This window comes from Choristoneura fumiferana, chromosome 14 (assembly GCF_025370935.1).
Source record: "Choristoneura fumiferana chromosome 14, NRCan_CFum_1, whole genome shotgun sequence".
In the NCBI taxonomy this organism is placed as follows: Eukaryota; Metazoa; Arthropoda; class Insecta; order Lepidoptera; family Tortricidae; genus Choristoneura; species Choristoneura fumiferana.
The window spans coordinates 3,232,409-3,248,070 of NC_133485.1; the positions used below are offsets into that span (position 1 = coordinate 3,232,409).

General features: G+C 36.3%; 1 protein-coding gene across 1 annotated transcript; it reads left to right on the forward strand.

The window, feature by feature from the left end:
* The first annotated feature begins 1,762 nt into the window (after positions 1-1,762).
* Positions 1,763-8,592, forward strand: LOC141434580 (uncharacterized). The gene is made up of 3 exons (XM_074096998.1): positions 1,763-1,858; positions 3,192-3,260; positions 4,461-8,592. The coding sequence occupies exons 2-3, from the start codon at positions 3,245-3,247 to the stop codon at positions 7,808-7,810; spliced, it is 3,366 nt and encodes a 1,121-aa protein (XP_073953099.1). The 5' UTR covers positions 1,763-1,858; positions 3,192-3,244; the 3' UTR covers positions 7,811-8,592.
* Positions 8,593-15,662: the final 7,070 nt, after the last annotated feature.

The window sequence follows — 15,662 nt, forward strand, 5'->3', positions numbered from 1 at the left end:
ATAAAAACTGTTTTTTTTTTAGTAATAGGTATTGATTTATTTTGATTTGTACTGTGTTATGTTTTATTAATCTGTTATTTTATTCTTATTACTTAATAAATTAATTCGTGTTTTTTATGATGTTTAAAAATATCTTCACAACGCGGTTTCTCCAACAAAAAAGATACTGTCTGTATACCGAATATTATTTATATCGGTTTAGCGATTTGGACGTCAAAAGGTAATAATACACCAACATTTAAGAAGCAGTAGGTAAACACAGGTGCATAGACGTTTTTCAAGGTAATAGTTAAGCAGCAAGACTAAAGTATATGAAACCAGCTTCCTGGGACAGTGTTGCCGGAGCGGTACCTACCACTTAGGGATCTTTAAAAAACTGGCCAAATAGGGTCCGAAATAGGGTTCCTTAGGGCCTAAGGTATAAAATATACCTAAACTTGGAATACTCCGTATAAAATACGAAATCCTTAGAAAAATATTACTAATTTATTTCTTAATGGCTACGGAACCCTATTTCGGGCGTTTCCGACACGCTCTTTGCCGGTTTTTTATTCTGATATTCCTATGGGATTAGGATTTAATTCCAAAATGTCTACTACCAGGATGTAGAGGACATTAATGAATACAAGTAATTTTTGGGAAGTCCCACGGGATTTATAATGAAATCCCAGAATTTCAATGAAAGTGCTAAAAATGGGTTACCTGTGCAAAGCCGGTGGTAAAGGCTAGTTTAGATCATAGAGGTGTATATTTTTTAAAGTAGAAATAACAGAATCTGGTAGCTTTATGATTCGAGGATTTTACAAGCCTAAGGCTTAGAACATAGTCAAAATACCATAAACGGGACTTATCACGCTATTTTTACACGAGTAATATTTACCTCGACGTTTCGGCAACGTTACAGTTGCCGTGGTCACGAGTAGACTAAAGTGTGGGGTGTCAAGTCTGCCTAGCAGCGCGAGTTCTTCGAACTACCCGCACTCCCGCAGTCCCGTTTACGGTATTTTGACTATGAGTGAGAATCACCTAAGGCTTAAGCAGCTATTTAAGAGTAAAACTACTAATAATTCTCAAGCAAACTTAGCCGTTATAGTTTTCCTTGTATGTTTGATATACTTACTAGCATCCTGAATTTTTTCAAATTTCAAACAGATTACTGAATCGAAAAATCGTCTTGGTAAACCCCTAATGGATTGATTGGTTGGAGAAGTATCCAACGATACCCCACACTATAGGGTTACATGAGAAAAAAAAAATCACCCCCACTTTACGTCTATGGGAGGTACCCTAAAAAAAATGTATTTTCGTTTTTTATTATACCATTGTGTCGGCATAGTTTACTTATATATTCGTGCAAAATTACAGCTTTCTAGCATCCATAGACAGACATGGCGAAACTATAAGGGTTCCGTTTTTGCCATTTTGGCTCCGGAACCCTATAAACAGACTTAGAAACTTTCGCAATTATAATATTAGTGGGAGTTTCATGGGAATTTCGTAAACTGCCAAATCTCATGGTAGAGTAGGTACACGCGAGCAAAGCCGCGGGGGTACAGGCTAGTAACCAAAAGAGTTTGCAAATATCGACTATCGATCCCTATTTATGGACTAGGAAAAAAAATGTTACATTTATTTATCAGCAGCTTGTAGGTAAGTAATTAATTTTAGATTTTTAACCATAATACGTATTACATGCATAAACAAAATGGTTCTGCTTATTGCACAAAATATGCCTAACCCTATTACGAAGTAGGCGATATTTATCGCTTTATTCGTAACAGTACGTCTGCGCTAAACACTCGTTGAAGTCGCTTGTCAGTGGGCAAAAGTTCATATACCTACTTTAAAATTTAACCCGGTAAGTTGTTTATTCTACTAATATTATAAATGCGAAAGTTTGTGAGTTTGTGTGTGTTATATTTGTTACTCCTTCACGCTAAAAAATGATGAAATGATCGATGAAATTTGGTATGTAGAATAGCTGGAGGACTCATACTCGTACTATCTTACAATAACACATAGTTAGGTACTTACTACAATTTTTATCCCGGGCCGGAATCGGGATTTATGGGCTGTTTCACCATCCATTGATTAGTGTTAAAGTCAAAGTCAAAGTCAAAATATCTTTATTCAATTTAGGCTATAACAAGCACTTATGAATGTCAAAAAAAGCTACCACCGGTTCGGAAAAACCTCTGCTGAGAAGAATCCGGCAAGAAACTCAACGAGGTAGGTATATATATATTTTTTAAAACAGATTTACAATATTATTAACTGGCGGTTAGGTGTGATGCCGTCTCTATTTGTTATGTTCGAATAGACGGAGACGGCATCACATTTAAACGTCAGTTAACACTTATCAATGGATGGTGAAACAGCCCCATAATCTCTTAAGTTTAAACCATTGGACTAGAGTCCTGTTTGGCATGGTTTTTGGAAACGAGGCGGACAGATGACCAGTGCCCTTAGTGTAAGTTTTCGGTTACAAAATACGTCTCGATCGCGTTGGCGTTAAAATCTCAATTTGTATGCAAACACGAACAGCGCCTCTAGCGGAACGTTTGCGATGTTCATGTTTCCATACAAATTGAAATTTTAACGCGAAAGTGATCGAGACGTATTTTGTAACCGAAAACTTACACTAAGGGTAGGTACTGTTTAAAGTCGCGGGTTCGCGGTGGATTCAGGCAGGCGGCTTCCAATCGTGCCAACGAGGTCTATGGGGGAGACCTATGTCCAACAATGGACATCCTGTGGCTGATATGTTGATGACGATGAATTTTTGCAAAATCCCAGAATTAAATTCGAGTGCCGGTTCTAATTGATTACGCGTGCTAAATCGCGGGTAAAGTGAATGTTGTTATTTTGAACATGAATGTTCTTATATTCATCATCATGCCCAGTTTATATACGTCTCAATGCTCGGCACAGGCCTCCTCTCAGAATGAGAGGGCTTGGGCAGTAGTTCCCACGCGGAAACTTCACACAAACCATTGAATTGCTTCACAGGTTGGTTCAGGTTTCCTCGCGATGTTTTCTTTCACTGTAAAGCTCGTCAAAAGTTGTCGTAAAGTCTGATCCTTAGAATGTTCGTACTAGCTAGAAACACTACTATTCCATAACGTTTAAAATTTCGCCTTCAGTGCAAAATTTTAAGCCTCCTCCTCATGTTTGTTTTGTTTATTTTCTAGAGCATTATAGTGCTGCGATACCTACTGCGAAAACGGAAAGATTATGAGCGACGATGGACTTTATTCTGTGTAAGTTTTATAATTATATTAAACTGGCCTATATTAATCCTATTAATATTATAAATGTGAAAGTTTGTAAGTCTTGTTTGTTACCTCATCACGTCTTAATAGCTGAACCGATTTAGACCAGTCGATAGGTAGGTACATAAGATAGTTTTTATCCCGAAAAATTGCATAGTTCTCGCGGGAGAGCGATAACCGAATCTACGCAGACGAAGTCGCAAACAACAGCTAGTAAGCCATTAAACTACTCATAGCTGTCGCCGTCTTATCGTTAAAGTTAAAGGAATGAATGAATCCGTACCCTTAGTGTAAGTTTTCGGTTACAAAATAAAATTTCTATTTGTCCATATAAACACGAACATCGCAAGCGTTCCGCTAGAGGCGCTGTTCGTGTCTCCATACAAATTGAGATTTTAACGCGAACGCGATCGAGACGTATTTTGTAAGCGAAAACTTACACTAAGGGTACTGCATTGCGTTGGTTTGCGACCAGGTGAATTATGATAAGTGGGTATAACACAGGATCTACGACCCTATGGAATCTCGGTGCCAGACGACGGTGATAATTACTTTTAATGGAAATAGATACTAATTGTGTGATCTTAGATCTAGAAACGGTACTGGCTGGTAAGACATGCCGCTTTGAACTCGCTGTGTAGACGCTCCGTCTGGATCACCTCTGGCTACCAGACACGCCACGCCAGGCCCTACGCGTCCCTCTCTTACATTGTAAATTTCATTACATAGCATATAAAACCATCGTCGAATTTAATGTTAAGTAAAAACCAAGTTAACTGATAACGTGATGATTGAAAATTAACCCGTTTTTAGAGCTAAACTAGCCTGTTGCCGGCCACTCCGTCTACGTAGAATTCTTTTATCGCTATCGGGAATTATGTAATTTTCCCGGAAAAAAACTATCCTATGTACTTCCTCCGGACGTAAACTATTTGTACACCGATTTCCATGTAAAATGAATCAGCGGTTTAGACGTGAACAGGTAACAAACAAACAAACAGACTTACAAACTTCCGTATTTATAATATTAGTGGGATTATATATAATTAACTTATTTTATTATTGGTCACTACTATTCATACCGGTGCAGCATTAAAAAAAAATGTGTTTATACCGTCCTGTTTGCTAAAAACCAATCGTATTATTTAGACAAACGTAACAACAAATATTTTATTTTATTTGTTTCAGATAAGGTAGTTATAGCTATATGTATGGTGGCACAGTCTTACTCGCAATTGCCAGAAGCTACGTTGACACCATTTCCAGAAGTGGGGTGCAAACGAAAATCTCACTACTCATCCGATTATATCAGAGAATGCAGTGATCCGTGGTACTGCAGGAATGTCATATCGTCGTTAGAATTTGACAGTAGTGAAATATGTGACCTAAATAAAAAAATTCACTCTTCAAGGCATGGTAGAAAGATGAATCCTTTTTACATAATCTACAAATATGAAAATGAAAATGGTGATAATACTTTTGACTCATTATATTCCACTATTCCACGATTTGAAAGAAGTTACCAAAATCCATTACCTTTTATTTATTCGTTGGATTTAGAAAACAATGACTATGAATTTGTCCCTCGTCTACAAGAAATGCAAAATTTGGCCATATTAAAACTATCACGAAATATTTTGATTACTGCAAAGTTATCAAACATTAACGAGCTGCCAGCATTAAAATATTTGGACTACTCCCACAATCGCATTACCAATATTGAAGTAACCCCAGGAGAACATGAATTTCAAGCACTGAAAACATTGAACATATCTCATAATTATCTAGCTAACATTCCAGAGGCAATATTTGATTCTTTGGCGAACTTAGAATTTTTAGATTTGTCACATAACTATATTTACGCATTGGACATCTTGTCTTTTGAAGGCATTAGAAAATTGTTGAATTTAAATCTTTCTTACAACCATATATCGGAAATAAATTCGTCCCTGGTCAGATTCACAGAACTGACCATTCTAGATTTAAGTCATAACAATTTAGAGATATTAAAAGTGAATAATTTCAAAAAACTGTATAATTTACAGTATCTTTCTTTAAATTCGAATTCAATAAAATACGCCGAAAAAAATGTGTTTGACGATATGGCGTCATTGAAGTCTATTGACTTACAAGATAATCTAATAGAAAGTATTGACCAGGGAATGTTTATTAATGCCACAGCATTGACTGCAGTGCGATTCGCAAGAAACAAATTAAAATCATTGCCTAAGTATGCATTCAAAGGCAAAAATATCGTAGTTTTTTCCATTGAAGGCAACGAACTACAAGGTTCTATCGAGAAGGGCTGGTTTGAAGGTTTTCTGATCCAAGAACTAAATTTAGGCGGTCAACATCTAAACTCGATAGAAAATTATGCTTTCACTGGTCTTGTATCATTACAAACGCTACTGCTTAATAATAACAATTTAAATTTGCTAAGTAATCATTCGTTCAAAAGTTTACCGAACTTGAAAGATCTAGATCTATCTTATAACGATTTAATTAACTTCGACATCGTGACTGATGATCTTTTAAGACTTGAAAAGTTATCTTTGCATCACAACAAAATAACTCAAATTTCAAGCAACAATTTTAAAGGGCTTTCGACACTTCAATTTCTTGATTTGTCCCACAACAACATAGCACACTTTGAATCAAAGTCTTTTAAGTCCTTGGAACAACTATCGAGTTTAAAAGTATCAGACAATCCTCTTACTGGGTCTATAGAAGAAGGAACTTTCGATGGTTTGAACCTATTACCTAGTCTTGACATATCAAATTGTTTGATAACGCGGCTAGACAATGGTTCGTTTGTTGGCATGACTGTTTTAGACAAGTTAAACGTTTCGCATGGTAACATAACAGAATTACAATTTAATTCACTATCATATTTGAGCAACGTTCAAACTATTGATATGTCCTATAACCAGCTAAGCGTATTTGATGTAAATACTACAGATTTAACGAACTTAAGAACGATATTCCTTAACAATAACTTACTGCAAGTAATTTCTCGTACTTTGTTTAACGGGATGAGCGTCCTATCTAAAATAATTCTTTCTCATAATCGTATTTATACTCTTAACAAAGAAATATTTTACGGTGTTGGAGATTTACGGTACTTGGATCTGTCCTATAATAAAGACCTAGCATTTGATGTATCATTTGTTGAAAAAGCTGAAAATCTTGAAAAGTTGTATATTTCAGGAACGAAATCCGATGTATCATTTGAGAAAATAGCAGAAATTCCTGTTACAGAAGTACAAATTGCACATTCTTATATTCGCAACGTCACACAGTTAAACCTGAAAAGATTTCATCGTTTGGAGACCCTGGTGTTGAGTAACAATGCAGTGTCCAAACTGGAAATAGGTGCTCTTTCTAATTTGAGGGCTTTAAAGAATTTTGATCTGAGCTTCAATAATTTATCTTCCATTCAACCAGGTGCTTTTATGAATAATACTTATTTACTTTATTTAAATATTTCACACAACAACCTCATAGAAATTAATTATGGAATTTTTCACGGTCTAATATACTTGAAAACCTTAGATTTGTCTTATAATAACATAAAAAGTTTGCATAATGGTAGACTATACGATGTTGAAAATTTGGAAAGGCTTATTGCGGACTATAATAAAATAGATTCTATTTCTCCATATGAATTCTCCGGCACCAGTTTGGCAACACTAAGCATTGGAGGTAATCCATTGCCTTGTGAAGTTTTAGTGAACTTAAAAAAAGGATCTTTTGAATTCACTATTACTGCTATAACCAGTGACAAAACAAACCCTAACGTAGGTGGAGTAACTTGTAATAAGGACAGCTATGTTGATCGCTCCAAACCAAAAACATCTAATGAGTCTGATAATTTGCTAATTGATATAAGGAATATACTTTTTAATATTTCTCAAGAACATATGGTCAAGGAATCTGTTACTATAACGCATGATGCTCCATACGTAGCGAATATATCAGAGCAACAAGTAAAACTGAACCAAAACATTTTAGATTCTGTAGCGAAGTTGTCTTCTGTCAGCAACATGACTTCGACGCTCATCAATGTGAATAGCGATACAAACTTGTTATTGGGTAAAATATTAAAAGTACTTTCTTCAAAAGACTCCACAGCACCGCAGACAGTCAAATCCACATTTGCTGTCGTCAAAGACAACGCAACTTCAGAAAATCTGATTCCTTACATTAATAAAATTAAAGAGGCTTTAGAAGAAACAATAGCTGTTGAAAAACAAAATATTATGATAGATCTAGACAGTAAAATCGAAAAAATAAACTCCAGAATTGGTTCTTCCACATTGACAACGAAAATGCCCGTTCATGATAAACTAGTTAATGTAAATGAAAGTACGCAAAAGGCACCGATGTTTACTGAAATCTGCGTAGGGTTGATTTTAGTAATTTTAGTTGCTTTCATTTTGTTCAAATTATATCAATCTAAAATAAATTTTTCTAGTAACCGATCTTATAATTGCAGTACTCGTCACATAGCTGACGCTATGGATAACTCCAATTTGTAGGGTTCTGCGGAGTTGCCATGTTTGCCATGTTTAGAGTCTATCTATCTAATAGGTTATTGGTATTTTGTGTAACTGATGCCAGTAATGCCGTCTCTTTCTATTATGTTTGAATAAACAGAAACGACATAACAGACATTTGTCACAAAAAAATGAGAAACTTATCAGAGATCGGTTAAATATATTATTTTTCTCAAACATGACATGAAATATTGACTTTGTGTTACAAAGCCTGCGCGCGGTCACTCTAGCGGCCTGCAAAGAAATTTCATACAACCTTGCAGGCCGCTGGCCGGCAATGCGACCGTCTTTTGTTTCAACGCGCGCTCTGAGACACGCACGCGGCCCACGCCCAGCAACACCGCCCGCAGCCGCCCGCCGCCAGCAGCCACACAACAGGGCGGCCATACTAGCGTCCTGCCAGCTGCATTTCTTGTTTTTTTTTTTTTTTTTTTTATTTCATGTAATGTTTGAGAAAAGACTACACAAGCCTCGGCCGGAACCTGGGGTTGCCGGCCTCGCATCCCTATCCTAGTCTATATCTGCTTGGCCGGCAACCCCCAACTTCCCGCCCTCTATAGTAATATACTATTATTGTGAAGAAGGCTTTTTGTGAAGAGAGGGAAAACAATAGTTTTAGTGAATTATTTTTTATATTAAGTTAGTTTATTAATAAATAAGGAGTAAGTATATGAATATGTTTTGTTAAATGTTTTTTTATAGTCTGGCTGTATTCGATTCGATTAAGACTTTAAAATGTTTTAATATATAATGTTGATATGGAACACTGCATTTTTTTTAAGACCTTTGTACACGGCATATTTTTAGGCGCAGATGACGCGTGTTTAAGACTCCACAAAATCTCAAAAAGCTGTATGTATAAAAGTGACTGAATTTCGTTTGAGCGCGCCTCATTTACGTCTAAAAACTATGCATAGACCCTTACCTAATGATGTATATAGATCTACAGAATGATTTGTGGGGACGTGATTGGGATCAACATCGTGCAATATTCTGATTATTGATTTTTAATTAACAATACGTATAGTGTTGTTACACGATGAAAAAACTAAAAACGAAAGAACATCTGACCAGCAGTGGTGTAGCGGTATAGCACGCAGTACGGAATACCGAGGACCTGGGTTCGATTCCCAGTGCTGGTCTTATTTTTCTGGTTTTTCAGTGCATCATCTTATTTATTAAAGTATACTTTAATCACACCTATGGCATATTTGGCATTTGTAGCATTAAGAAAAGCACTTACATTCAGAAAGTATTTTTTGGTAAACTGGACCTGATGAAAAATACCGTAGATGGCCAATGGAACTCGTCAAAGCTAAGTAATGCTCGCGCATCTATAAATGATCATGATTAATTTACCTAGATAAGCGACTAAGAAGAAGCTTAAAGTTAATGATTCTTTCGAACTGATCTGATGCTGAAGCTGGAAGGTAGGCAACGGAACTCTGTTATAAAACAATGTAACTAAGCCGTGATTGGGCTTAATGGAATCGTTGTGAGATATTCTTTGGCTACGAATCACTAAAAAGTGTGAAATAAAGTATTTTTTTAACAAAAAAATGGAATAGACTACAAAAACCTTGAAAATATTTTTCTAGCTACTTACTAGCTCGAATTCGATGACTCAACACGACCCAACAGGAGGGATTGAAACCCATAGTATGTAGGTGAGGTAGACGACTATTCTTCCACTCCTGCTGGCTCGCGCTGAGGCACCGACTTCGAGCTAGTAGGTACCTAGAAAAGTTTTTGTAGTCGGTTCCATTTTTTGCTATTTTTTTATTTTTTTTGGAGACGGTTTCACTTTTTTACTTTGATACCCATGTTGTTACAATATTTTTTTTAAATCACGCACTAATTTTTTTTCGCAGACGCCATATTGAAATATTATAAGTACATACCCTATATGTCAGTTTGACAGTTATGATGAATCTAATTGATACCTCATAGATGTGTTAAAATCCTTCCAGCCGTTACGGCTCCAGCGAGGATCAAATAAATGTACATACAGACCTACATACTCCTTTTATTTCCTGTTTATTCTACAATGCTGTTATTTACAATATGTAATGGTACCTAAATAACATAAATGTATAAAATAAATACTCTCGTAAAATATAGCCCTCTTTCGGCCAGTCCAGTTATAAATAGGGACTAAATAAAGTTATGTTTATCTGTTTAGTAGGCGTTTCTGATAAATTATTTCCGTTGATGCAAAAACACAATCGAAATACCTACGAATGGGGGATTTCCCATAAAGTACAGCCCTGTGTTGTCAGCTAACAAAACGATTTGAAACAAAGCCGTAGGTTATTGTGTGATACTTAATCTCAATGAACATTTGCACGAAGGCGCATATGATTAAGTTTTCTATTATTAGTGCTTTTATCTGGGAATGCAGGTTGGTTCGGAAGACGTGAGCAGGGGAAGTACTAGGAAGTTCGAAGTTCGTATCGTACCGTCCCTCTCGCTCTCGTATAAAATAATATAAGCGTAAGCGGGACGGCGAGATACGAAGTTTGCACTTCGTATACCTCGTTTATTTTGACACTAGAAATAGAATAATGTTAACGAGTCTTTTTAGGTATTAAAAACGTTTAAAAAAACAGTAACTATTTCTTATGATACCAAAAGAATGTAAATGATCTTACTTATGTCGAAAATACAAACTGAAATATAGATGCACAGAAAAAACAGAAAAATAAGACCATCACTGGGAATCGAACCCAGGTCCTCGGTAATCCGTACCGCGTGCTATACCGCTACACCACTGATGGGACCAGTGATGGTCTTATTTTTCTGTTTTTTCTGTGCATCTATATTTCAGTTTGTATTTTCAATTTAGGTTTTACGGGATGACCGTAAAAGTAAAAATTTGGAATTGAAATAAAAAATACAAAAAGATTTCAAAAAACCAATCTTAACTTACTTATGTCCTTGCTAATTGTTACATTGCTGCGACTTATTTTTCAAAACTGTTGAATAAAAAGACACGTCAAGATCCCTTACCTTCTTTCTAATGAACCAATAATATCGTATTCAGTTAGCAAAGGCTACTATATCGTACAGTCACCAGCATTAATATCGGCCACAGCGGCGCATGCAAAAATATCTGACACGTCCTTCCGGCCCTAGAAATAGAGTCGTTTTAAATATTTATGCACGCTTGTTGTGTTAGATATTGGTGCTGGTGACTGTACCAGTGCAGAATTAGTGAAATTAACGTTATATATTTTTTACATTGATAGCAAAAAGTATTATTTTATTTATTTACCTACTAAGTGCATAGTCATTCTGCAATTATAAGTGTGGGGGGCTTTACTTAAATAGGTATATGACTGTGAACGATGTATATGAATTCCTGAGGGTGTAGGATTGACCCTGCTTACGTCTCCCGGAGCACCCTGTATAAACTAAAACCACAAATAAAGCTAGAAACAGCGTCATTCACGGCGAACTGTTAAAAGTAAATATCCTACTTTCCTACTAATATTATAAAATAAATAAATATCATGGGACACTTGACACCAATTGACCTAGCTCCAAAGTAACTAGGTAACGGAAGGAAACTTACAAAAATAGATAGATATGTACGTACTTAAATACATATTAAACTCCGAAGACTCGAAAACAAACATTCGTATTGTATTATTCATACAAATATTATCTGCCCCGACCGGGGGTCGAACCCGGAACCTCAACTCCGTCGTGGTCAGGTACTCTAACCACTGGACTATCTGGTCGTCTATAAAATTAGCTTTATCGTAGTTTATTTATATGTTTATCTACACCCATATAATAAATCCTTCATTGTGCGTTCAAAAACCATAGATCATTGACCAGCATTATGACATTGGATTCTATAATCAACACGGCTCTATCGTAATGGTCATTAAGATACAATTTGATACAGAAATCTGTATCGTTATGTTCATTATAGTACCGGTGCTCGTAGGCGTAGAGCGTGGCGTGGAGCAGCAGGCGCAGGTCGTCGTCGGGCGCGCACATATACCTCGCGGCGGCAGACATACCTAGTTCTTGTTGCAATGCAGGTCATTCTCAATCGTTCGCGGAACACATGATAGAGGATTTAATATATGGATGTAGATAACATATTGTATGCAACTGTACGTAATTAGGCCTTAAAACAATCATGTGATCCTTTTATGAAACTCTGCTACGCCTCGTTTCAGGAAACCATGCACAATCGTGTTTTAAGGACCCCTATTACGATACAGTTGGATAAGTAAATATGAACCCACTGCCTATATTTTTTAAGACGTGTATTATATGCCCGTCACAATAACTGAGTTCGAGTTACAGAGGCGGTCCGATCTGGACATGAAACTTGACGCTATCAAGGCTAAGCCACCCACAGCCATCTTTTGCCACTACGTTGACAGTGTCCTTAGTTCCTTACGTGCTGCCACCGTTTGCGCACGTCTTTGAATAAAATTGGCTATTGCAGTCATTTAAGGGCACATGAACGGGCGAACAACTTTAGCCCTCTCGTCTAATAGTTTAGCAGTCGCTGTAGCTGAAATCGGCCAGGAGAGCTATATATATCGTAGTAGCTTTTGCCCACGGCTTTACCCGCATGGGATTAGGTTATCGCGCGCTGTTCCCTCGGGAACTGTGCATTTTTCCGGGATTAAAAGTAGCCTATGTCACTCTCTGGCCCATAAACTATCTCTATGCCAAAAATCACGTCGATCCGTCGCTCCGTTACGACGTGAAAGACGGACAAACATACAAACACACACTTTCGTATTTATAATATTATAGTATGGATTATAATGTACGGTTGCTTGTGTATATTATATTATGTGTGTAGATGTATTTTTGTTGCGTTTTGTTTGTATGAGAGTGTGTATGTTTGTTTCTACTTCGTGGTAGGTCCGAGCCCTCTGTCTTTGTCTCTGAGAAGCCATTAGGTAAACTCGCTAGGAAACCCCGGTTTTGCTTAAAAACCTTATTGAGCAACTAGTGTTTACCCGTGGCTTCGTCCACGTAAATCATTAGATCCAGCAGCTGAATTGAAACTTAGGGATTTTTTTAAATTCCCGTGGGTATTCCCGAAGATTAAATCGTGGTTTTCATTGACGTTACATTAAAACAATCATGTCAAATTTCATGACTAAGCCTAAGGTTGTTATTTCAAGATTTTATTCCTATGCCGTGGGAAAATCGGAATAAAAAGTAGCCTTTGTTTTATTCCAAATATCCAGCTATTTACATACCGAATTTCATCCAAATCCGTCCAGCCGTTTCAGCGTGAAGGAGTAACAAACATACTCACTCACTCACAAACTTTCGCATTTATAATATTAGTAGGATTCTACGAGTCCTGTGTTTATCGGTTTTTTTCTAATCAAGTTCCTGCAGTCAAAGAAACTGAATCACTTACGGTCAAGGACTTTAATTCATGAGCCACCATAGAACCATTTCACAGTAAACGTCATAGTGAGATCGCAGTAATTAATAGGGAAAATCGTAATGACTTTTCCTTTGAAAAGGCTCATGAAATCATAGCTAAATTGCTTAGGAAAAGGTTCTACCCTGGTACGTCGTGATCCAGTTAGCATGACTGTACAGATACGGTGTTCAAATATGATTATGTGATTAAATAAAATTACGATTAGACAGAAGTTTTATAAATGACACTGTGTGAACACAAAGAACAGTGTTGTGGTAATAGTGATAAACTTAACAGATCATAAGTTAATGGTATTGACATACACTCTATAGATAAATACCAGTATGTAAGTAAAGTATAATGTTCACACACGACGAACTTATTTCCTCCATCACCATTTTACTAACGGACACCAACTCAATTCAATTCTTCTTTATTAGCGCCACATGGACCCTGGCAGGGTATAGCAAGAAACATTTTATACTTATAAACTTACACATACAGTTCAATTATTCAAAATAGGTACTTTCAATAACTTAAATAGAACCTACTACAAAAAAACCATGAAAATAATTTTCTTCCAGTCTGAAATCGGTGCCTCAGCTCGAGTCAGCAGGAGCGGACCTATAATCGTCTAACTAACGAGTATATTTAGGGCATAGTTGCACAGAAAAACCAGAAAAAGAGACCAGCGGTGGGACGCAGCACGGATTGCTGAGGACCTGGGTTCGATTACCAGCGCTGGTCTCTTTTTCTGGTTTTTCTGTGGATCCATGTCTCGGTTTGTATTGTCGATATGGTTTCACGGGATACCCGTAAAAGTAACGAATTTGTAGTGGAAATAAAAAATACAAAAAGACTCCAAAAAAACAATCCCAAACCCTGAATAAACTTACAATTGGTATGTGTAAAATTTAGTTTTTAGACGTAGTTTTACTTGAAAATATATTTAAAGATGTTTAGGTAACATAAATATCTTTGCTATGGTGGACTCCCTGGCATTAAAACAAAATATTACGGATTCATCTTGTGATACTAAGACTTAATCCCACTAATATTATAAAAGCGAAAGTTTTTGTTTGTTACTTCTACACGGCGAAACGTCTGGTGGGTTTGCATTAAATTTGGAACAGCGATGGTTTATACTGTAGCTTAACACATAGCTACTTTTTATCTCGAAAAAAAAAGCAATGGTTTCCATATAGGATAATGCATAAGTTTTAAATTGGATGGAGAGTTCTCGTTCATTGTGGCGTTCTGAGAAGGAAGCCTTTGTTTAGGAGTGGACGTTTTTCGGCTCATGATGGTGATGAGTCTATGTCAACTGGTCGAAAATTGTTAGTCATAATGTAATGTTTGAAATAACTCTTTTTTCTGTGAAACCATTTATTTTTCAGAATTGTTATAAATAAATAAATAAATATCACGGGACAATTCACACCAATTGACCTAGTCCCAAAGTAAGCTTAGCAAAGCTTGTGTTGTGGGTACTAAGCAACGGATAAATATAATTATATAGATAGATACATACTTAAATACATATTAAACACCCAAGATCCGAGAATTTTTCATACAAATATCTGCCCCGACACGGGAGTCGAACCCGGGACCTCAAGCTTTGTAGTCAGGTTCTCTAACCATTAGGCCACCTGGTCGTCTATATTGTTATAAAACAAACCTAACCTAACCTATAGAGTTCTACAGTATGACCATTTAAAAATGTATGAAAAATGTACGGTTTTAGAGGGAAAGAAATTAGGACTAACAAAAATTATGACTAACAGTACATTATGACTTAGAAAATTATGGCAGTCGAAAGGATCCCGATGATGATATTATAAATGCGAAAGTTTGTATGTGTGTCTGTTTGTAACTTCTTTACACTAAAACGACTGTACGGATTTGGAATAAATTTGGTATGTTGATAGCTGGGTATCTGGAATAACACATAGGCTACTTTTATCCCGATAATCCTACGGGATAGGGATAAAGTCTCGAAACTATGACCGCTGAGCTTATAGTCATGAAATTTGGCATGGTGCATCACTGAAAAGCACGACGCAATATTGTAAAATCACGGAATTCCGATTCAACTACAGTATCTAATGATTTAAGCGTGCGAAGCCGCAAGTAATCACTAGTAAGTGATAAAACTTTCACCAAGATACCACAAAACACGCTATTTGTTTTTCATTAAGAAGGAAAGAAAGCAAATAGTTTTTTTATTTGCCAAAATAGTACAATAATAAAAACAATACACGACGTAATATAATAGGTACGAGTACAGCACTGATTTAAAAAAAGAGTTAAAATTAATAATTATTATTTATCTTTATTAGTAGTTTGTCCTGCAGCAAAAGGAGCAAACTCAGCTAATGTTCAGCTCAGCTCAGCTAAATAATATTACAATATTTATTT